General features: G+C 48.4%; 2 protein-coding genes across 2 annotated transcripts in view; one reads left to right on the top strand and one right to left on the bottom strand.

Annotated features, from left to right (window-relative positions):
* Window positions 1–24,829, bottom strand: part of UBXN7 (UBX domain protein 7) — a 156,404-nt gene that overhangs the window by 20,937 nt on the left and 110,638 nt on the right. The gene's annotated exons all lie outside the window — the stretch shown is intronic.
* On the top strand, window positions 5,720–9,561 carry NEU4 (neuraminidase 4). The gene is made up of 3 exons (XM_073358871.1): window positions 5,720–5,920; window positions 7,442–7,697; window positions 8,474–9,561. Exons 1-3 carry the CDS (start codon window positions 5,720–5,722, stop codon window positions 9,559–9,561), a joined length of 1,545 nt encoding a protein of 514 aa, XP_073214972.1.

The raw sequence follows: 24,829 nt of genomic DNA, 5'->3' as shown, positions 1-24,829 counted from the left end.
AAGTCGACTATAAAGTCCAACAGCTGGGTCACCAGAAGCTGGAGCAGATTTTCCATATAAACCTGCTGAAACCATGGCAGGATAGAGAAGTGCATGTGGTTGCACTAGGGGCACCATCCCCTAAAAGCGACCAGCCTGACCAAGTGGGAATATCCCCGGAGTTGACTCCGGAGCAACGATCTGAAGTGATCAGCCTGATTAAACGCAACCAGGATGTGTTCTCAGAAAAGCCAGGCAGGACTACTGAGGTTCACCATCACATCCTCACAGGGCCTGGAGTGAAGGTGAACATCAAGCCATACCAGATCCCGGAGACCAAAAGAGAGGAGATCAGGACATAGGTCAGGAAAATGCTGGCCTTAGGAGTCATTGAAGAATCTCATAGACAATGGTCAAGTCCAGTGGTTTCAGTGCCTAAGCCGGATGGCAGCGTGAGGTTCTGCAACGACGTCCAAAAGTCTCTCATTGGAGTGTGTTTTTGAAGTTTTTTTTGTTGAAGAATTGCCACTTTTAGGTCTGTAATCGAGTGACCAAAGAGATTGAAGTGTTCTCCGACTGGTTTTTGAATGTTATAAATCTTGACGTCTGATTTGTGTCCATTTATTCTTTTACTTAAAGACTGTCCAGTTTGGCCAATGTACATGGCAGAGGGGCATTGCTGGCACATATCACATTGGTAGATGCACAGGTGAACGAGCCTCTGATAGTGTGGCTGATGTGATTAAGCCCTATGATGGTGTCTGCTGAATAGATGCCACTACTTCCCTAGGTAACCCATTCCATTCCTTCACCACCCTCCTAGTGAAATAGTTTTTTGTAATATCCAACCTAGACCACTCCTACTGCAACTTGAGACCATTGCTCTTTGTTCTGCCATCACTGAGAACAGCTGAGCTCCATCCTCTTTGGAATTCCCGCTTCAGGTACTTGAAGGCTGCAACCAAATCCCGCCTCACTCTTCTCTTCTACAGACTAAATAACCTCCGTTCCCTCAGTCTCTCCTCATACGTCATGTGCCCCAGACCCCTAATTAATTTTGTTCCCTCTGCTGGACTCTCTCCAATTTGTCCACATCCTTTCTGTAGTGGGGGGCCCAAAACTGAATACAGTACTCCAGCTGTGGCCTCACTAGTGCCAAATAGAGGGGAATAATCACTTCCCTCAATCTGCTGGCAATGCTCTTATTCATGCAGCCCAATATGCCATTAGCCTTCTTGGCAACAAGGTACACTGTTGCCTCATATCAAGCTTCTCATCCACTGTAATCCCCAGATCCTTTTCTGCAGAACTGCCTCTTAGTCAGTTGGTCCCTCGCCTGTAGCAGTGCTTGGGATTCATTTGTTCTAAGTGCAGGACTCTGCACTTGTCCTTGTTGAACCTCATCAGATTTCTTTTGGCCCAATCCTCCAATTTGTCTAGGTCACTCTGGACCCTATCCCTATCCTCCAGTTTATCTACCTCTTCCCCCATCTTAGTGTCATCCACAAACTTGCTGAGGGTGCAATCCATCCCATCATCCAGATCAGTAATGAAGATGTTGAACAAAACTGGTCCCAGGACCGACCCCTGGGGCACTCCTCTTGATACCTGCTGCCAACTAGCCATTGAGCCGTTGATCACTACCTGTTAAGCCCGACAATCTAGCCAGCTTTCTATCCACCTTATAGTCCATTTATCCAATCCTTACTTTAACTTGTTGGCAAGAATACTGTGGGAGACTGTATCAAAAGCTTTGCTAAAGTCAAGGTATATCACATCCACCACTTTCCCCATATCCACAGAGCCAGTTATCTCATCATAGAAGGCAATCAGGTTGGTCAGGCATGACTTGCCCTTGACAAATCCATATGCATGGCCATAGATGAGAATTGCATCATCATTGTCATCATCGCCAGCAATGGAGTACCAACGTGTTTTTTTGGGTGGTCAAAGAACACACTCTGGGAAAGTACCTCTTTTTCTGTTCCCAATGTGTTATAGAGAGTGCACCACCTTTAAACATGAACCAAAAGATGATTCATCTGAAGGATAGCTTTGTTTATATGTGTCAAAGATATGCAGCTAATCCTTGGAGTCAACCCAGTTCAGCCATGTCAATATCCCTCACAACTGATATTTAATGTATTTGACAGAGGGTAGTTCTGAAGGATTTATTACTTTGTGAAGAATACACACATCCACACAGAATCTGTTCACAAGTTTGTATTTGCGCTGTTTAGCCCTTTAAATTATTTGCAGGTTCTCCAGATTATCAATATTTGTATGCTGCGGTTGGTTACGTACTGTGAACTAGATCATAGAACCATAGGGTTAGAAGGGATCATCTAGTTTAACTCCCTGCCAAGAGGCAGGATTTGTTGTTTCTAAACCATCCAAGACAGGTGGCTATCCAGCCTCCTTTTGAAAAACTCCAGTGAAGGAGCTTCCACAACCTTCCTAGGAGTCTGTTCCATTGTCCTACTGTTCTTACAGTTAGGAAGTTTTCCCTGACATTTAATCTAAATCGAATCATATTTAATCAGATCCACAATATAACTAAGGTGCCTAAGTCCAACAGTTAGCTGCCACTGACATTCTGAAAAACCCCAGCTCAGCTGCCAGCTAAGTTTTGCTCATGGGCATATGCAAAACCACCTGAGACCTGCCTCTACCTCACAGCTAACATTTCATTGGGCATCACAGGACAGGAGTGGGCATATTCATGAGTGACACCCAATGGCCAGGGAACTCACCTGGGAGGTGAGAGACCTAGATTCACTTTCCTGCTCTGCCTGACTTGGAGCAGGGACTTGATCACAAGTTTCCCAGGTGCGTGGGAGGTGGGAATTGTGACAGACTTGGCAACCTCCTGCCACATCCTTGGGAGACCTTGAATTAAGTATCTTTGGGGTCCATTGTATTAAATGAAGGGTTTATTTATTATTGTGGGTCGGGATTTTATGTAACCTCTCGAGGTGGGAGACATCACAGATGTGAGACCTGGGGGCTCAAAGGACTATACTGAATTATGTGCCAGATAACTATGGCCTCTTGGAACAAAGTATGTTATGTGGTTTTCCTGGGGAATATCTAGGGGGAAATGAAGGCAGATTCCCTCTGGTTATGCACAAAGCCAGGCTTTTGAAGCTACAGAGTGGGCCTTTGTCTGCTGATCACCTATTACCTGAGGCCAGGATCAAAGGCCAAAGCTGTATAAAGGAAATACTAAACTAGTCATGGTTGTTCTGATTTTGAATTGGAGACAGTCATGAACTTGTAACGACAGGGAAAACCCAGTTGTGGATTTTGAAGGACTGACACACACCAAAGACCGGTTTCAGAGAAACAGCCGTGTTAGTCTGTATTCGCAAAAAGAAAAGGAGTACTTGTGGCACCTTAGAGACTAACCAATTTATTTGAGCATGAGCTTTCGTGAGCTGCAGCTCACTTCATCGGATGCATACCGTGGAAACTGCAGCAGACTTTATATACACACAGAGATCATGAAACAATACCTCCTCCCACCCCACTGTCCTGCTGGTAATAGCTCATCTAAAGTGATCATCAAGTTGGGCCATTTCCCGAGTGAGTTTGTGTGTGGGGGGGTGGAGGATGAAAAAACGTGGATTTGTGCTGGAAATGGCCCAACGTGCAGGAGAGTGAGTTTGTGTGTGGGGGGGTGGAGGGTGAGAAAACCTGGATTTGTGCTGGAAATGGCCCAACTTGATGATCACTTTAGATAAGCTATTACCAGCAGGACAGTGGGGTGGGAGGAGGTATTGTTTCATGATCTCTGTGTGGATATAAAGTCTGCTGCAGTTTCCACAGTATGCATCCGATGAAGTGAGCTGTAGCTCACGAAAGCTCATGCTCAAATAAATTGGTTAGTCTCTAAGGTGCCACAAGTACTCCTTTTCTTTTTACACCAAAGACCGAAGTTGGAGTTGTGGGGTACCAGTGGTAAGGTTTTTAGCCTGCATGTAAGTTTTTGTTGTTTTTAATGTTTTCTCTGTAATGCTTTCACCATAAGAATAAAGGTGCTTGCTTATACTGGGATGTGTGGTAACTTATAGCTGCTGGCAATTACAGCTGTTCACAGCCTTCAGAGAGAAAGCAACGTGCAAACACTGGGCTGTTTAGGCCATCTGGCTTGCTCAGGATATCACAGGATAGGCAGGGAATTGTGCAACCTAGAAAAAACTCGGTCAGGAGGGGAGAGGTGCGGGTCTCTATGCAATAGAGGTGAAGGCTGAGGAACCTAGTGGGTGTCCTTGGTGGACCATGGAGCCAGAATACAGATGCAGTTGCCCTAAACTGTGACAGGAATTTCTCCTGCTGAAGCTATTCCATTGTACTCCAGTGACTGAAGCACTCAGATGGGATGAGGGAAAGTCAGGCTCAAGTCCCCACTCCAGTGAATATCTCCTCATATAAACTGGAATAGCTTCTCCAAGAGAGAGGCCTCTCCTGAATACCCCTCCTGATCATTAGGGCATGCATCAGGGAGGTGGGAGACCTGCACTGGAAACCGTGCTCCAAGTCAGTCAGAGCTGGGATTTGCATCTAGGTTTCAGTCAGCTGCCTAGAGGCCCAGATCAATGGGAGTTAGACACCTGAGAACCTTTGTGGATCTGGGCCTTAAGCCCTGCCCTTTTCCTATGCATTTCACTCCTAGCTCCTTGCTCAGCATGCTGGTTTCTGATAATCCCTGTGTTAGGCACCAAGCTCACCCCATGCATTATATTGGGAGCCTGGTGGCCTACCTGGGGCCTGAGGAGTCCGCTGTGCAGCAGGGGAGCTAGGAACGAAGAGTAGCCATACTGAGCATTGCAACACCTCAGTGCCTTTGTGGTTCTAGCCCTGTCTTATGCTCAATAGCTTCAAGGTGTTCACACATGTGTTGTGCTACGCTCCCAGCAGTCTCTGCACTGCATCACAAACCACACACTGATTTTGAATTTAACAGGGATTGGTCCAGGGGGTTGTGGCAGCTCTTTTAGTTCACTTGAAAACTTAATATAAATGATCTTTAAAAAAGAGATGTAAATTGTTCAGTGGAGACTGTAGATAATGTTTTGACCCATGCATACGCTACTGGAACCTCACACTCCCTGGGTTCCATATCGGGGCCTTGATTGTTCCAGGCTGGGCCAAATGAATAGAACACAAGGATGGCCAAGTTCCTGGCTGACATCAGCAAGGTCATTGTCTGGATGTGCCCTGTGGCCTTGACAAGCAGCTACCCTGTATATGGCAGAAGGGTGGGACAAGACTTTGGCCTGCTAGGGGCTTATAAGACTAAGGGGTGACTCTGGTATGTTTAGTGTCTTTTAAATCTGTTTATTGTTTTTTACATGTTTTCTCTGTAATGCTTTTACCTGAAGAATAAATGTGCTTGCTTAGAAAGAGCTGTGTATGATTGCTGACAATAAAGTGTTCACAGCCTTCGGAGAAACAGCAATGCACAGGTGCCAGTAGTTAGGCAGGTGGCTTGCTTGGGCTATTCCAGTCTAAGGCAGCCTTAAAACCTCTGGTCAGGAGGGAGTGGGACATGGGTCCCAACCCAGAGATCGGTGATGACTGGAGACCTGAGAGGGCACTGCTGAAGCGGACCACAGGAGTGTGTGTTTGTGTGGGGAGGGGAGGAATACAGACACAGGAAACTGCATCAGTATTTTCCCCTTTGTTATGCCTCATCTGTTTGGGGTTTATGTGTTTTCTGTCCCTGGCTGCAGCAGTGATGGGATCGCGCCATTTCCCAGCTCGCACTGTGCTGTTCGAGAGGGAGCTGAGTGGAGTGACTTACCGTGTCCCAGCTCTGCTCTACATCCCCTGCATGGCAAAGCTGTTGGCCTTTGCTGAGGAGAGGTTGAGCATTGATGATGCCCATGCCAACCTGCTGGTGCTGAGACGAGGAACCTTCTACAGAAACTACGTGGAGGTGAGGGGGAAGGCCGATGCTGTTAAATCAACTAATTAGGCAGCTGTCTGGAACAACAAAATAGTTAGGGCCAGATCTGCGGGGGTCCCCACGGCTTGCTCTGCATCACCCTTTCCCACCCCACTGGTGTGGGGCATGACAGGGGACCAATGGGGTGTGTGGCTGGGACAGACAACCCTGTGTAACATGATATAGCTTACAGCAGCCCTGAGGCTTTTCTCTGTGGGGCTTTAAAATGGGGAAGGAGGGATAAAGATGACATGACTTCATCTTGTTCCCACCCATGGGTCCTGCCTTGGGCATGATGTGACCCAAGGAGCAGGCCCAATATTCCTGTCTGTTGTGCAAGTTGCTGTGAGGTGTGCAGAACTCCCGTTTTCATAAAGGCAGCAACCCCTCCAGCTCCAGCAGGGAGAGCAACCGAAAAGAGGATGGTGACTGGAGTCAGTGTGGGACAATGGCTGAGGTGACCTGGTTTGTGAGGGAACAGACAAAGGCCACAGTTCAGGAGAAAAGATGGGTGAGAGTCATAGAATCATAGAATATCAGGGTTGGAAGGGACCTCAGGAGGTCATCTAGTCCAACCCCCTGCTCAAAGCAGGACCAATCCCCAACTAAATCATCCCAGCCAGGGCTTTGTCAAGCTTGATCTTGAAAACCTCTAAAGAAGGAGATTCCACCACCTCCCTAGGTAACACATTCCACCCTCCTAGTGAAAAAGTTTTTCCTAATATCCAACCTAAACCTCCCCCACTGCAACTTGAGACCATTACTCCTTGTTCTGTTATCAGCTACCACTGAGAACAGTCTAGATCCATCCTCTTTGGAACCCCTTTTCAGGTAGTTAAAAGCAGCTATCAAATCCCCCCTCATTCTTCTCTTCTGCAGACTAAACAATCCCAGTTCACTCAGCCTCTCCTCATAAGTCATGTGTTCCAGACCCCTAATCATTTTTGTTGCCCTCCGCTGGACTCTTTCCAATTTTTCCACATCCTTCTTGTAGTGTGGGGCCCACAACTGGACACAGTACTCCAGATGAGGCCTCACTAATGTTGAATAGAGGGGAACGATCACATCCCTCGATCTGCTGGCAATGCCCCTACTTATACATCCCAAAATGCCATTGGCCTTCTTGGCAACAAGGGCACACTTCTTGTCCACTGTAACCCCTAGATCCTTTTGTGCAGAACTGCTGCCGAGCCATTCGGTCCCTAGCCTGTAGCGGTGTATGGGATTCTTCCGTCCTAAGTGCAGGACTCTGCACTTGTCCTTGTTGAACCTCATCAGATTTCTTTTGGCCCAATCCTCTAATTTGTCTAGGGTCCTCTGTATCCTATCCCTACCCTCCAGTGTATCTACCTCTCCTCCCAGTTTAGTGTCATCTGCAAACTTGCTGAGAGTGCAATCCACACCATCCTCCAGATCATTAGTGAAGATATTGAACAAAACCGGCCCGAGGACCGACCCTTGGGGCACTCAGTCAGTGAGAGCCTGTAACCCCATCTTGCCCTCTCCTGCTAGTGGGAAGACATGAGAGCACTCGAGACTGCGACCTTGAAGCACCATCGGTCCATGAACCCCTGTCCTGTCTATGATGAATTCACAGGCATCGTCTTCCTCTTCTTCACTGCTGTGCTGGGCAAGACTCCTGAGGCCTATCAGATCATCACAGGCCAGAACGTCGCCCGCCTGTGCTATGTGTCCAGTTCCGACCAGGGGCTGAGCTGGAGCAAGGTTACAGACCTGACACAGCAGGTCATTGGCAGGTCCATCACAGGTAAAGATCCCAAGAGGTAGGCAGGGGGCAGGGGAGAACAAAGAGGTTCAGAGGGGGCTGGGACAAAGTGCTCTCTCCTGGCTTCCTAGGAAGCTGAGTGTGGGAGTCAGTGAGGAGGAAGCACACTTCCTTCAGCCTGGAGTTTTGCTTGCCCAGCGTTGGTAAACGGCCAGGCCCAAGGCAATAGGGACAGCAGGAAAGGAGCAGAACCACCAGGGTCAGGAGAGAAGGTGAGGAGGAGGAGCATGGGAGGGAGTCAGTATTTGCAAGGTTCTCTCTCTTTTGATCAGTTGTTGCCATGGTCAAGATACTTCAAGGAAAGAGGCTGATCAGCTGGGCTTGCACCTCCCCTCAGTTGCTGCTGGGGAAGCCTTGCTCGCCTTAGGCTCTGTACCTCATGCTCGGTGGGCTGACGTGACAACACAGGGCTCAATGACATTCCTGGCTCTCAGCTCAGGTGTTAGTGGACAGAAGGGCTTCTCATAACTAGCACCATTGATGGCATCTTGGCAGAGAGACTGAGGAGTGAATGAGGCTGAAGACAGAACTACCCTTTTCCCCAGAAAAGTGGTCTCTGGAGCTCAGGGTAGAGGCACAATGAAGGGGTGCATAAGGGATGCTCGTTCTTCCACATGCTGCGCTGGGGACATCAGACTCAAAGTCTCAGCCCCTGGTTCTGGCACTAAGTGCACTTCTAAGGGAAAGACAGTTAGGGGGAGAAGATGGAGAGGGTAGAAGGGAAAGTTCCCAACATCGGTCTTTTCTTTTCCGCACAGATTGGGCCACTTTTGCTCTAGGCCCTGGCCATGGAATTCAGCTCAAGTCGGGACGACTGCTGGTTCCAGCCTACACTTACCACATCGACTGCAAGGAGTGCTTTGGGAAGCTCTGCAAGACAACCCCTCACTCCTTCACCTTCTACAGCGATGACCATGGCCAGAGATGGCGCTTCGGCGAGTTCATCCCCAACCTGCCCACCGTGGAATGTCAGATGGTGTCTGTGGATGAGGAGGATGGCAGCAATGTCCTCTACTGCAATGCCAGGAGCCCCATGGGCTTCAGAGTGCAAGCGCTGAGCACAGATGATGGAGCAGTTTTCCACTTGGGGCAGCTTGTTCAGCGGCTTGTAGAGCCCCCTCATGGCTGTCATGGCAGTATCATTGGCTTCCCAGCCCCTCCCTTCTATGCCCCGAGCAGCCCCCATTCACAGTGGAGCACGCCTTGGTCTATCAATGGCCCAGACTGCCCACTGCTGTCTAGAAAAACCACTAGACACTGTTATCTCCCTCTCTGTGACATGGCTGTTGAAAACCCAGCAGCCATGTCTTTGGGCAGCCAGCTGCAGGGTCACCAACAGCCGGCAGGGTCAAAAGAGCCCTGTCCTTCCAGCAGCCATCACGAGATCCATGACTCCATGTCCTCAACTGTGTCATGTGGAGGTACGGGGCAGCCTGAACCAGGAGCTGCTTCCAAATCCATTGTCCTCTTCCAAACCCCAACATGGGTGCTCTATTCCCACCCAACAAGCTCCAGGTCTCGGGTCAACATGGGTGTCTATCTCAGTACATTCCCCAGTGATGCAGATAGCTGGACAGAGCCCTGGGTCATTTATGAAGGCCCCAGCGCCTACTCAGATCTGGCCTACATTGAACTGCCCTTCTCTGAGTTCTCAGCCACTGGGATCCCAGCCATAGCCTTTGCTTGCCTGTATGAAAATGGGACGAGGTCCCCCTACGAGCAGATCTCCTTCAGCTTGTTCACACTGTATGACGTGATTCAGAACATCCCCCTGAAAGTCACATCACCAGACCCGAAGCACCACTTGGATAAGAAAAAGAGGGGGAGGAGTTGTGTCACCTCCTAAAGCTCCAACTCCACAGCACTCAGGAGCTAGAAGTGTGGGATGGAACTCGCTACAGGGTGGCATGAAGGATGCCTAATTATTTGTATTCAGACTGATAGTGGGCCAGATCCTTAGCTGCTGTAAGCAAGCACAGCTCCCCTGCCATGAGTGCAGATATGCTGCCTGACACCAGCTGAGGAGCTGACCCACACCTTCATCAGTGAAAACATCAAAGGCCCAAGCTGCAGACCCATATTCATATATCCTACAGAAGTCAACGGGACTAGAACATGCATAATAAGGTTTGCTTGTGTAATCAAATGCTTGCAATCAGGCTCAAGCCCAATGTATGGTTTAATACCCTAGAAGGAACTGTTACCCATATATTACAGTGCAGCTATGCAGGAACACTGTACATTTTTACAAGTAATCACAAAACATTGTGCACTTTTACTTAAAGGGGACTCACTTTTAAATAAGAGAGAAACATCCCGATGTGTGATTGCTCTAAGATACAGTGAGCCTGATTCAACAGTGCCTTGAGCTCTGTGCAGTAGTATGCAACACTGCAAAATGCTCCTACCTGTCACCGGGGTAGCAATATTACACCCCTGCTGCACAGGTGTAAATGACACCACAAGGTGCCATGCGGCATGAGACCCAGCGACCCAATGGCAAGAAAACTAGATGTTACAGAAAATGATCCGTGCTGCTCATTCATTACCAGCTAGAATAGACATGCCCAGTTGTGGCCTCTGTACCACTGCATCAGAAAGCCTGCAGAAAAGTTCAGCTGCAACTCGCCATGGCTCATTTGTATAGTAACTGTGAAAACACCCTTTCTATCTGTCATGCTTGGGGCTAGTCTCTGTCATGCCCTCATCAGCGGGATAGTTCTGCTATGTAAATTTCCCCTGCTTGTTGTCAAATGAAGTGAACTTTGGCCATAAGGGCAGGCCTAGGCCCAAGGAAGGATTAGAGGAGAAAGAACTAGGACTGCCTCTGCCACAGGCAATGCGTGGCCATGGGCATGTCCCTCAGGTTTGAACGCTGTGGCTGAGGTCTGGCTAGCCTGCAGTCCGAGGTCTGACTGCAGCACTGTAGTGAGCTAGCTTGGCTCAAGACCGTGTGGGCACGGCTAGCCGAGAAGCTGTGGTACTTGCACAGGTGGCCGCATTGGCTAGCTGCTGGAGTGGCTCCCCAGGGCTCTGGTCTGGTCTGGTCTGTACAAGCCAGCCTGCCACCTGTGCCACTGCTGCCGCCCTGCTGCTGCTGTTCAGGACAGCCAGGTTAAAGCTCGCTCGGCTAGGACTACTCATGCTGCGGGCATCCCAGGGTGGCCATACCCTGAGTTTGCCACCTCAAACCATGCTAATCAGGCTACTTATTTAGGCCCCTAATGATGAAGCTAGGCTGATTTACTTTGTTTATTCAGTTTTGCAAATGTCGCCTTAACCTCTAAGTGCTTCATTTTCCTCAACTTGTGAATGAGGCCAATACTTGCTCTCTGGCGTCTGATGTCACAGTGTGCATGGAGTTTTACAGCCCAATAGAGTGACAAAGCTCCTGCCTCCAGGAGCTTCCAGTCTGTGAAACAAATGGCAAAACAAAAAGCTGTAACAGACTGGGGAAGAGGGGGGGATCCAGCGAAGGGAGGGTCAGCTTTTCAGGTAGGAGCACGATTTACAGGAGTTAGCCCTGGCATTTTGATGCAGTTTTGCTTTTCTCGTGTGTTAGTTGCTTAGTTCCCTTCTAATCAGATACCAGCAATGGAGCAGCTCTCATCAAGGTCAGATTTGGCATGGTGCAGTAAAGCGATGAGTAGTACAGATGGGCTTTAAAGGAGAAGATTCAGAGATTCCAAGGCCAGAAGCAAACATTGTGATCATCTACATACTTCTCATATAACACAGGCTATAGAACATCCCCCAAATAATTCCTAGAGGATACCGTGTAGAAGAAACATCCAATCTTGATTTTAAAAGTGCCAGTGATGGAGAATCCACCACGACCTTTGGTAAATTGTTCCAGTGGTTAATTATCCTCCCTGTTAAAAATTTATACCTTATTCCCATTCTGAATTTGTCGAGCTTCAGCTTCCAGCCACTGGATCATATTAGACCTTTCTCTGTTTCCTTGAAGAGCCCATTATTAAATATTTGTTCCCTGTGTAGATACTTATAGATTGTAATGAAGTCGCCCCTTAACCTTCTCTTTGTTAAGCTAAATAGATAGACTTGGGGTGCTCAATCTCTATAAGACATGTTTTCTAATCCTTTAATCATTCTTGTCGGAACCCAAAAGCTGGAAAGCTGCAGGGGTTGATGGCATTCCTCTGGAGTTTCTCAAGAACCTGGGGAGACGGGGACAGGAATGGCTGGTGGTGCTTTTTACTGCCGTGCATAGAACTGGAGAAGTGCCAACAAGCTGGTGACAGGCAACAGTGGTTGCCCTACTGAAGCCTGGAAAACTCCAAGAGGATGCAGACAGCTACCACCCTATCTCTCTCCTCTCAACTACCAGCAAGCTCATGGAATGGGCACTGCTCCACTGCCTGTCTGACATTATCAAAGACATCCTCCCAGCGGGGCAGGCAGGATTTTGCCCTAAGAGGAACTGCTGTGACCAAGTAGCTTCACTTACCAGCTACACTGAGGCAGAATTCCAATGTAAGTTGAAGACAGGGATCACGCTTGTTGATTTGTCCTTGGCATGCAATGCCATCTGGAGACAGGGCCTCCTCCTCAAGATCTCCCGCATTATTCAGTGCCAGCAAATGATCCACCTCTTGGTGGTGATGACTGGGGACCACCACTTTAAGATACAGCTTAATGCAGGGGTGGAAAAACTTTTTGGCCCGAGGTTCACATCGGGGTCCCAAAACTGTATGAAGGGCTGGGTAGGGAAGGCTGTGCCTCCCCAAACAGCCTGGCCCCCACCCCCATCCGCCCCCTCCCACTTTATGCCCTCTGACTGCTCCCCTCAGAATCCCTGACCCATCCAACCTTTCCTGCTTCTTGTCCCCTGACCCCCACCTCTGGGGACCCCCTCCCCTAATCGCCCCCTGGACCCCCCCATCCACCCCCCTGCTCCCTGCCCCCCCCCCGTCCACATCCCCACCCCTTGACAGGCCCCCCAGGACTCCCATGCCTATCCAACCCCCCCTGCTCCCCATCCTCTGGCACACCCCCCAGAACCTCTGCCCTATCCAACAGCCCCCTGCTCCTTGTCTCCTGACTGCCCCCGGGACCCCCTGCCCCTTATCCAACCCCAGGCCCTGGCCCTGGGCCCCTTACCATGCTGCTCAGAGCAGCAAGTCTGGCAGCCGCACCGCCCGGCCAGAACCAGACAAGCTGCCGCACTGCCCTGCATGAGCGTGCAGCCCCGCCACCCAGAGCACTGCCTGCGCGGCAGTGTGGCTGCAGGAGAGCGGGGACAATGGGGGAGGGGCCGGGGGACAGCCTCCAGGGCCATGAGCTCAGTGGCTGGTCAGGACGGTCCCGCGGGCCGGATGTGGCCTGTGGGCCATAGTTTGCCCACCTCTGCCTTAATGGCTAGATCAGTAGACCAAAAACTCTTAACTTGGGCATCCCGCAGGGCACTGTCCTGGCCCAGATACTTTTTAATCTATACACCGTGGATATACCAGTGACAGAGTTGAGGAAATTCATGTATTCAGATTACATTGCCCTAGCTGCTAAGCACACAAGCCTCCATACCATCAGCTGTGCGTAACCCAAGATCTTATAACAGTGGCTGATTATTTCCAGGGCTGGAAGCTTAGGCCTAACCCGAAAAAAAACATAATGACCACTTTCCATCTGAACAATTAAATGGCTAATGCCAAACTCGATGTGCAGTTCTGTGGTGAAAGCGTCAGCCACAAAGCTAACCCAAAGTATCTCGGCATTATACTGGACCGGAGTTTGACCTTTGACAACACCTCAAAAACACCCGGGATAAGGTCAGGTCTCATGTCACGCTTACCAGGAAATTGGCCAGAACATTTTGGGGTTCCAGGCCATGGACCCTATGAACTGCAACAATTGTCTTGGTACAGTCTGCAGCTCAATACTGTGCACAGTCTGGTCTCACAGCAGTCACACTAAAGTCCATGATATGCAACTCAATAACACCATGCGCATAGTGTCAGGGGCGCTCAAATCGACTGGCTCCTGGTCCTATCACACATCCAGCTTCCACAGATTAGAAGAGCTGCCCAGACATCTTGCTTTCTCAACCATGTCAGTGCAAACACAAGGATCCCATTGCACGATGACCTGCAGAACCTGCCAAAGACCAGATAAAAATCCTGCAACCCTCTGTGAAACTGCATCAAGCCTTACATCCAACTTCGATGCTGAGGCTCAATGGAGAGCCACATGGAGCATTTTGACCATTCAAAACAAACAGCTCATCACTAATCCTGCCAAGGAATCACCAGGTTTTGATTTATATCGGGCAGGCTGGTGCAGATTGAATCATATCAGGACATCTCATGGGAGATGTGGACAAACCCTCTTTAAATGGAAAATGAGGCAAACATCTGTATGCAACTGTGGTCACCAGGCAAAAACAATGGAGCACATCATATCTGAGTGTCCCCTTTGTTCTTTTGCCAGGGCCTAAAGGACATTCACCAGCTCACTGCTGCAGCAATGTGTGACTATCAAATCTAGATATAAATTTGTAATTGTTGCTATCTACCCAAGCCATACGAAAGAAGAGGATTCTTGAGGCTCTTCATTCAGCCCTCTCCTCCAATTTACCAACATCATTCTTGAACGACCGGCACCACAACTGGACCCAGTATTCCACCAGCAGTCACACTAATGCCAAATACAGAGGTAAAATAGCCTCACTACTCCTATTCAAGATCCCCCTTTTATGCATCCTAGAATCATAGTAGCTCTTCTGGTCACAGTAACACACTGAGACCTCATGTTTGCCACAACTCCCAAATCTTTTTCACAGTCAATGCCTGCCAGGCTAGAGTCCCCTATCCTGCAAGAACGGCCTACATTCTCTGTTCCCAGATGTAGACATTTAGCAGTATTAAAATGTATTGTACATTTGCTTTTGCCAAGCTTACCAAACAATCTAGATTGCTCTGTATCAATGACTTGTCCCCTTCATTATTTACCACTCCCACTATGTGTGTGAGGTCTGCAAACTTTTTCAGTGATGGTTTTATGTTTTCTTCCCGTTTATTTAATAAAACTGTTAACAGCGTAAGACCAAGAACCTATCCCTGTGGTACCCAACTAGAAATGCACGTGGTCGATCCATGAGGATTCCCCGTTTACAATTACATTTTAGATCTAACAGTTAGGCGGCTTTTAATCCATTTAATGCGGGCATGTTAATATTTATCTCTTCATGGTTTTTTAATCAAAATGTCATGTGGTACAAAGTCAAATGCCCTACAAAACTCCATTACGTCAATGCTATTACTTTTATCGACCAAATTTGTAATTTCATAAAAAAAATACCAAGTTAGTTAGACAGGATCTATTGTCCATAAACCCATGTTACTTGGCATTAATTACATTACCGTCCTTTTATTCTCTGTTAATCAAGTCCCATATCAGCTGCTTCATTATCTTGCCTGGGATTGATGTCAGCCTGACAGGCCTGTAATTACCTGGGTTATCCCTTTTATCCTTTGGAACTATTGGCACAAGCTGAGCTTTCCACCAGCCCTCTGGAAGAGCAGCGTGATGGGCACAGAGGGAGGGAAAGGCTGTTCCAAGCTTAGTGATGAGAGTGGAAGTGTGTGAGAGAAGCAAAGGGGATGGGTAGCAGAGAGACAAGGCCAGAGAATAGGCTTGGGGAGGGGAGCAGAGGTAAAGCTATATAGCTAACGGAGGTTGGGTAGAAGGAGCATCATGCTGGAAGTGTGGCTGGGGCCTTGATTATTTTGCCGGCAGTTTTCAGGCAAGGGTTGGAAGGGAAGGGTTGGGGGTGCATGAAGCTGACTGAATGGCAGGACAGCAGCATGGAAGTAAATTGCTAATGGTTATTTATTACTACTGATAATGATAAACCTCCACTTGGGCTACTCGGCTGTGACCACTAAACTGACCCATCCCAAGTGCTGCCACCTCTTAAATCTAGGCACTATATTTCTGAACTTATCAGTGAGGGGAGCCATCTAATGGGCTGGAAAGCAGGCAGAGATATGAGAGAGAGGCTAATTTTTTAGATAGAGTTGAAGATGTCACCAAAAGTAATAGATAAAGACTCTACCTGCCTGCTAGCAAACAGGAATGTGAGTTAGAAAACTCTACATATGTGGGCAGCCTGCCCCTGGACTCTCCATCACATTCTAGCTAGAGGTGAAGACACCACTCCTGGGTCAGAGCAATCCCTCTAACCCCCTGCTCCCCTAAAACTTGTAAGCAGTGTGATACAGAAGGACTAGAGAACCATAGGAGAGTGCTAGAGGGGAAATATATAAGCTCAAGGCTAATTAAGGCATGGTTCCCTGTAGACTAGGGAAGGAGGCTGGAGGTTAATTGGAGCACCTATAGTCAATTAAGGCCCTGTTAGGAACCTAATAACCCCCCCCCCCCCCGCTTCAGGCAGACAGAGAAGGAGAGAGGACTAGAGCTTGGAGATGTGCTGTAAGACTTGGAAAATCAGAGAACTGAAGTAAGGGGGACCCTACCCCAGTCTCAGGCGAGGAGGGAGACTCCCTACCCCAGCATCTAAGGACTGCAAATACCCCACCCAAGGGGGAAGAGGGTAAGAACCCACAGGGTTTGAGAGGGGCTGGGGTTCAGAGTGAGGAGCAAACCCAAACCCCTCCCCTGCTTCTCTCCTTTACCACCTTCCTGGGCCACTAGTGGGGCTATTGATGCCCCAAGAACTGGGGCAAGCAGTGGCATCTTAGCTCCCCACCAAGAAAAGTGCAGGACCCACCAGGCTGACATTGGCCATCTTGTCACAGCAGGGAAATAGTCATAGAATCATAGAATATCAGGGTTCGAAGGGACCTCAGGAGGTCATCTAGTCCAACCCCCTGCTCAAAAGCAGGACCCGTCCCCAATTAAATCATCCCAGCCAGGGCTTTGTCAAGCCTGACCTTAAAAACTTCTAAGGAAGGAGATTCCACCACCTCCCTAGGCAACGCATTCCAGTGTTTCACCACCCTCCTAGTGAAAATTTTTTTCCTAATATCCAACCTAAACCTCCCCCACTGCAACTTGAGACCATTACTCCTTCTCCTGTCCTCTTCCACCACCGAGAATAGTCTAGAACCATCCTCTCTGGAATCACCTCTCAGGTAGTTGAAAGCAGCTATCAAATCCCCCCTCATTCTTCTCTTCCGCAGACTAAACAATCCCAGTTCCCTCAGCCTCTCCTCATAAGTCATGTGTTCCAGACCCCTAATCATTTTTGTCGCCCTTCGCTGGACTCTTTCCAATTTATCCACATCCTTCTTGTAGTGTGGGGCCCAAAACTGGACACAATACTCCGGATGAGGCCTCACCAATGTTGAATAGAGGGGAACGATCACGTCCCTCGATCTGCTCGCTATGCCCCTACTTATACATCCCAAAATGCCATTGGCCTTCTTGGCAACAAGGGCACACTGCTGACTCATATCCAGCTTCTCGTCCACTGTCACCCGTAGGTCCTTTTCCGCAGAACTGCTGCCTAGCCATTCGGTCCCTAGTCTGTAGCTGTGCATTGGATTCTTCCGTCCTAAATGCAGGACCCTGCACTTATCCTTATTGAACCTCATCAGATTTCCTTTGGCCCAATCCTCCAATTTGTCTAGGTCCCTCTGTATCCTATCCCTGCCCTCCAGCATATCTACCACTCCTCCCAGTTTAGTATCATCTGCAAATTTGCTGAGAGTGCAATCCACACCATCCTCCAGATCATTTATGAAGATATTGAACAAAACCGGCCCCAGGACCGACCCCTGGGGCACTCCACTTGACACCGGCTGCCAACTAGACATGGAGCCATTGATCACTACCCGTTGAGCCCGACAATCTAGCCAACTTTCTACCCACCTTATAGTGCATTCATCCAGCCCATACTTCTTTAACTTGCTGACAAGAATACTGTGGGAGACCGTGTCAAAAACTTTGCTAAAGTCAAGATACAATACATCCACTGCTTTCGGAACCAGTAATCTCATCATAGAAGGCGATTAGATTAGTCAGGCATGACCTTCCCTTGGTGAATCCATGCTGACTGTTCCTGATCACTTTCCTCTCATGTAAGTGCTTCAGGATTGATTCTTTGAGGACCTGCTCCATGATTTTTCTGGGGACTGAAGTGAGGCTGACTGGCCTGTAGTTCCCAGGATCCTCCTTCTTCCCTTTTTTAAAGATTGGCACTACATTAGCCTTTTTCCAGTCATCCGGGACTTCCCCCGTTCGCCACTAGTTTTCAAAGATAATGGCCAATGGCTCTGCAATCACAGCCGCCAGTTCCTTTAGCACTCTCGGATGCAACTCGTCCGGCCCCATGGACTTGTGCACGTCCAGCTTTTCTAAATAGTCCCTAACCACCTCTTTCTCCACAGAGGGCTGGCCATCTATTCCCCACGTTGTGATGCCCAGCGCAGCAGTCTGGGAGCTGACCTTGTTTGTGAAGACAGAGGCAAAAAAGCATTGAGTGCATTAGCTTTTTCCACATCCTCTGTCACTAGGTTGCCTCCCTCATTCATTAAGGGGCCCACGCTTTCCTTGGCTTTCTTCTTGTTGCCAACATACCTGAAGAAACCCTTCTTGTTACTCTTAACATCTCTCGCTAGCTGCAGCTCCAGGTGCGATTTGGCCCTCCTAATTTCATTCCTACATGCCCGAGCAATATTTTTATACTCTTCCCTGGTCATATGTCCAACCTTCCACTTCTTGTAAGCTTCTTTTTTATGTTTAAGATCCGCTAGGATTTCACCGTTTAGCCAAGCTGGTCGCCTGCCATATTTACTATTCTTTCGACACATCGGAATGGTTTGTCCCTGTAACCTCAACAGGGATTCCTTGAAATACAGCCAGCTCTCCTGGACTCCTTTCCCCTTCATGTTAGTCCTGCTATTGTGAGGAACTTTCTTGGCTTATACACTATCCTGGTGAAGTGGACTAGTGAAAGGATCTGAGTCCTTGCTCCCACTCCCTTTACCCAGAGGCCTGCCTGACCTTGGGGGCTCCCCTTCCACTCTCCTGTTTGGCAGAGTCCTAGAATCATAGACTATCAGGATTGGAAGGGGCCTCAGGTCATCTAGTCCAACCCCCTGCTCAAAGCAGGACACATCCCCAATTTTTGCCCCAGATCCCTAAGTGGCCCCTTCAAGGATTGAACTCACAACCCTGGGTTTAGCAAGCCAATATTCAAACCACTGAGCTATCCCTCCCGACAACAATATGTAGAATCCTCGTAACCCCAACAAGACTGGGCCCAGGATTCCTGGGGGGCTTGACCCCCAGCCTTGTTGGGGTCACTTAAGGCAGAGGCTAGGGTGTCCCCACTCCTGGGTGCTCTCTCTGCACTGTGTGCTTCCCTGACCCACTGATCAAAGCAAATAATTTTTAAAAAAATAAGGAAAAAATGGGAAAAGGTTAAAGGAAAACATGTCACCCTGCTCTGTGGCCCAGGGGCATCACAACCAGTGTCTCTGGAATATAAGGGAAGGAACTTAAGTCTGTTCCTCACAAGTCCTAGGCCCCTTCTCAGACCCTGGCTGTGCTGCAGGGATGTGGTGGGCCAGACACTTGCTCTGGCAGTGGCCACGAGCTCTCAGGCTTTAGGTGGCAGGACCCTTCTTCCCAGTGTCACCCCTGCCCCGTTGGGGTTACGATCCCCCTCCAAGTCTGGCCTGCCAGGTGTCTTGGCTGGGGGCGTTTACCTGCGCTGGGCCCGCTACCCAGGGTCCCCCCTCACTCTCCCCAGCTGCTCACCACACCCAGCTCTGGACTGCTCCCGCCTCAGCTCCAGCTCCACCACTCTGCCTCAGCACAGCTGTTGCTGCTCTGCCTCTAGCTCCTTGGGCTGATTCTCTGGCCCCCTGGCTCTGGTTGCTGCAGCTCTGCTCCCAGCACAGGTCTGCTCTGCGGGCTGCTTCTGTGACTCTGCTCCCAGCTCAGACCTGATTCCTGGGCTGCTTTTCTGGCTGGCACAGCTCTGCTTCCTAGCTTAGCTTAGGCCCCTGCTTTCCCCTTACCTTGGCCCCACTCTGTCTGACCCAGGCAATTCCAGCTCACATGGAGGACGGGACCCTCCTGACTCCCTGAAGAGCCTGCCCGCCCTGTCAATCAGGCTGATCTGGAGCATTGGTCTCTCCTCATTGTTCCTGGGGACTCGGTCTCAGGATCCTGATTTCTCATTGACCCTACCCCTTACTTTTAGTACTGGAGCTAGCTGAACAAAACACCCCCACTGAATGTCAGTAAAGGGACAATGGTCCCCTTACACTAGCAAACAGGCGTGTGAGTTAGAAAACTCTACATATGTGAAAAGAAAAGGAGGACTTGTGGCACCTTAGAGACTAACCAATTTCTTTGAGCATAAGCTTTCGTGAGCTACAGTTCACTTCATCAGATGGTGGAGCTGGAGCTGAGGCGGGAGCAGTCCAGAGCTGGGTGTGGTGAGCAGCTGGGGAGAGTGAGGGGGGACCCTGGGTAGCGGGCCCAGCGCAGGTAAACGCCCCCAGCCAAGACACCTGGCAGGCCAGACTTGGAGGGGGATCGTAACCCCGACGGGGCAGGGGCGACACTGGGAAGAAGGGTCCTGCCACCTAAAGCCTGAGAGCTCGTGGCCACTGCCTGAGCAAGTGTCTGTGGCCCCCCACATCCCTGCAGCTCACGAAAGCTTATGCTCAAATAAATTGGTTAGTCTCTAAGGTGCCACAAGTCCTCCTTTTCTTTTTGCGAATACAGACTAACACGGCTGTTACTCTGAAATCTACATATGTGGGCAGCCTGCCCCTGGACTCTCCATCACATTCTGGCTAGAGGTGAAGACACCACTCCTGGTCCAGACAATCCCCCTAACCCTTTAACTCCCTGCTCCCCTGTCCCCCTAAAACTGCCATGTGTGGTATTGCAAGCTCCTTTACAAACCGATTCGGAGAAGAAAGTTGCAATAGAATTAGTTTTCTTTTGCCTTTTAAGGATGGAGAAAAGCAGCCATAGCAAAGCTTGGCAGGTGCTGTGGTTTTAGCTCCCTCTGGTGGTGTCTAGGAGACTTCTGAATTCACAGTGAGTAGGGCTATGACTGTCACCGAGGTCATAGATTCTGTGACTTTCCAGAACCTCTGTGACGACTTCTGGGGCAGGGCTGTAGCAGCTGTCAGCCCTGGGGCTGCCAGAGCAGCAGCTGGGCTTGGGTCAGCTCCCCTGGGGCTGAAGCAGCAGCTGTCAGCCCCTGTCACAGGAGCAGCAGAGGGGCTGGAGAAGGTGCAAGTCCCGGCAGTGCTCTTTGTCCCCTTTCCCCAGGGTATTTTTAGCAAAAGTCAGGGACAGGTCATGGGTTTCCGTGAATTTTTGTTTATTGCCATGAGCTGTCTCTGACTTTTGCTAAAAATAACCAAGACACAATTTTAGCCTCAACGATGAGAGAAATGAATGGTCCCAGACTGCCTTAATGTTGAAGGACAGGGCCTGATTTTTAAAGTCATATCATTCTTTGATAGGCATTACCTCATGATTAAAAATTGTGTAGTCTTTTGACAAAAAGTCATAGAAAATGTAGTCATAGAATATCAGGGTTGGAAGGGACCTCAGGAGGTCATCTAGTCCAACCCCCTGCTCAAAGCAGGACAAATCCCCAATTTTTGCCCCAGATCCCTAAATGGCCCCCTTAAGGATTGAACTCACAACCCTGGGTTTAGCAGGCCAATGCTCAAACCACTGAGCTATCCCCCTGTAAACATGTAAACAGTGTGGCTGTATCAGTTCTCTCCAGCAGTTCAGCGTGGATCTGTTTCAGTAGCTACTAAATGTCCATGGGCATACCCAATTGACTTCATTGGGTTTACGAGTCATAAACTACATCATTCTAGCCTTTGTAGGCCGACAAGATATGGGAATGGGGCAGGGATGACTTAATTCACTCTGCCTTTGGAGAAAGCATCCCTCAGTCCGGACCGGTGTACCCTCTAGGCTGTGCGGTCGGGCAGCTGTCCAGGAGTGATTTAAGGGCTGCGCACTTGATTAGCAGAACTGTGCACATCTGGCAGCATGTGTTTAGGTGCCCCTCCCCCCCGCTACTTTGCAGCCATGTTGCTGCTGCTCCTGGGACCCTCCTGCAGAAGGGGAAGAAGAGTGGGGGTGCTGATGTCAGGGTGTCCCCCTTCCCTCACCCCTGTACCCCATCTCCACAGAGCAGGGGAGAGGGGACAGCCTGGCTCAGGACTCTGAGCGGGAGAGAGCTGCTGTGGTCTGAGGTTTGAACGAGCCTTCCAGGTGAGTGACTGAGTTAGTGCCTTAAAGAGACAGTGCACGGTCTCTCAGACTTCCCCAGCAGCCAGCTCACACACACTCCCAACACATACTTGTATTATTGTTGTTACTACTTAGTACTTCTTGCAATGCACATATATTCTTGGTAATTTTAGTCTTTCAAAGAGTATTTTTGTTTAACTGGTCTACACATTTCATAATTATTTCTCTCTTACACTTAATTTTAATTCTTTGAGTAGTGAGTTCTAAAATGCCTAATCTGTCCTGGCTGGAGTAATTATCCCTATAATATCTTTTTAAAATATATATTCTATCTAGGTGTTTTGTTTCTCTTGGTGGCATACATCCGCACATTACCTTAGTGCACTAACAATTTATTCCACACATGGATGGAAAAAATTAGAGAGAACACTGGTCCTGACCCAGAGTCCAGGAATTGGTTTCTCACTCTTCAGAGATGCCAAATAATGATCAAACCCAATGGCAGCATCCAGAAGGCTCCAACTCAGTATGTCTAAATTCAGATTTATTAGATTAATAAATTAAATAAAATAAAAAATAAACCACGTTTTGGACTAATGTCACTATAAATATCGCTACATAGGCTACAGTCATATGGGTTGTGCAAACAGGAAAAAATGGGGCTCATGGCTATTTTGCTTTGTTATGATGAATAAAGGTCAAAAAGGTTATTGGTCCCAAGTGATGCCCCCTTCCATCTCTTTGTCATTAAGAAAAATGTAAGCTCAAGGGTCACATAGTCCATCCATAGTCTCTCTGTTAATCAGCAGCCCTCAGACAGGCCAGTTTCAAGCCACTAGTTAGAGGCATTGCCTCAGCACAGATGAAACCACAGGGTGGGAAAACCCAGATCAGATGACGCAGGATTCATTTGTTCTTCAAAGCAATCCCTTGCACGTGCAGAATCTGTCATGTCTAGTGCCCTAGGTCTTGGCTTCTTTCCAGACTTGCACAGTGTTCTTCCCTTGACAAAGGGTCTGTACATTTCCTGAATCTGGCGCTAAGGGACATCACACCCTTCCCAGACAAAGGTAAACAGCTAGCACGGATTATTTCCGCTTCCTCCTGGGTTTGTGCCTGTAGAAATCAAAGGGTATTCATATAATGGCCCCATCAATTCAGTACAATGTGTTCATACAGAAACTACATTGAAGCTCCATCACACAAGCATAAGTCTGATATCCAGCTCTAGCTGCCACCCTGGTATAAAATGGTGGCAGTGATTCTAGTGTGTATTAAATGTCCTTGTAGTGATGAGTAATATGGCTATCCAGGAGACCACGATCGGTTTAATATTTGCACAGGTGTAGCTGATGTAAAGGCTCAAAGCTCTGGGATGATCACCCCTTTGTAAATGCCACCTCTACTCTGCACAGCAAAATCCAGGCAACACAGGAGTCTGATGTGCACTGAACCTGCAACAAAATCAAACAGCAGATCAGCTTAGAGGATAGCACTTTAGCCTCACCTGTAGTGGGAGGAAAGCAAGGATAGTCCATCTCTAAATTACCTGTTTCCCACAGCTTCCCAGATGTGCTCAGAGCAGCCCCTGATGGCACAGCAGTGGAAATGGCAGCAGCCAGTACATCCTAGCCCTCCCACCAGCGCTAACATCAGTTGAGCAGCCACAGGGCAACATTAGAAGATTGACTGATTGCTTGAAAATCTTCAGTTTAGACAAGGCTTTACTACCACTGGATTTTTGTTCTGCTTTCCCTCTCTTGCCTGGTAAGGACTGGGTGTGACTGGGAAACATGGTGGGTTTGCAGAGCTAGCTTCACTCAATTGGTGTTAAGTAGGGTTTTGTTTTGTTTTTTCAAATTAGCCACAGTTAACACTTCTAGGAAGTCAAATAATAATGTAGGGTTCCCCTGCCAGTTTTAGCTCGATCAGTTCAGCACATGCTAAAATTAAATGTGGCGGAATTTTTTAAAAATAATTTTGATGGATGAGATCAATATTTATTTTAAAGCATTTTTTTCTGATTTGTATCTATTTTAACTTTCAGAGTTATGCAAAATTATGGGCAGTTTAAATTTTTTTCACCAATTTTTCTTTATTTAAATGTTCATAGTTGTGGGAAATTATCAATCATAATTATTTAATGACAGTAAACGGTGACATTCAAAACTGTTAAAACAAATTGTCTCTATCACATCAAAATATACAAAATAAATATTCTTAAATCAAACTAATATGTTTTCAAGCAGCATTTTTCTTATTTTGCCTGTCTGTAAATTTCAGTTATGAGTGATAGGAATGTTTTTTTATTGCTCTGTGTGTGCAGGCACAGCAGTGTGTGTGCCTATGTGCGGGGTGGGGGGTGCATGCGGGTGTGTATGGTGAAATTGACATTTACTGATTTAAAAAATTGAATCCTTCCAAGCCTACCAAAAATCCTCATCAAGACGAGGCCTGATTCATTCTACTGGCTGAATCCATCATCACATTCTTGCCTGTCTCCACTAGCATTTGTCACTAGCTGAAATAAACCCTGCCTAGAAGGAATATTCAGGGAGATTTCTTTTTCTGCTACTGGGTTCCTAATGCTGGGATTGACCTAACCGTGTGGGAATAAAGGGCTGCTAGGGGAGCATGCCTCAGCCCTGTCTGAGCACTGGCTACATCTGAGCATTCCAGAGCCCCATTACACTGTACCACCACTGTGGGCCTGCAGTGAGAATGTCAGTTGATCCAGTGTAGTATAGTGCACTACAAGATGTATCTCGGTCAAGACACTACCCTTGGTGACCAGACAGCAAGTGTGAAAAATCAGGCCGGGGAGTAATAGGAGCCTATATAAGAAAGACCCAAAAATCAGGACTAACCCAATAAAATTGGGATAC

The sequence above is a fragment of the Lepidochelys kempii genome, chromosome 9, assembly GCF_965140265.1.
Source record: "Lepidochelys kempii isolate rLepKem1 chromosome 9, rLepKem1.hap2, whole genome shotgun sequence".
NCBI classification, from domain to species: Eukaryota; Metazoa; Chordata; order Testudines; family Cheloniidae; genus Lepidochelys; species Lepidochelys kempii.
This window is presented reverse-complemented; position numbering and strand designations above follow the sequence as displayed.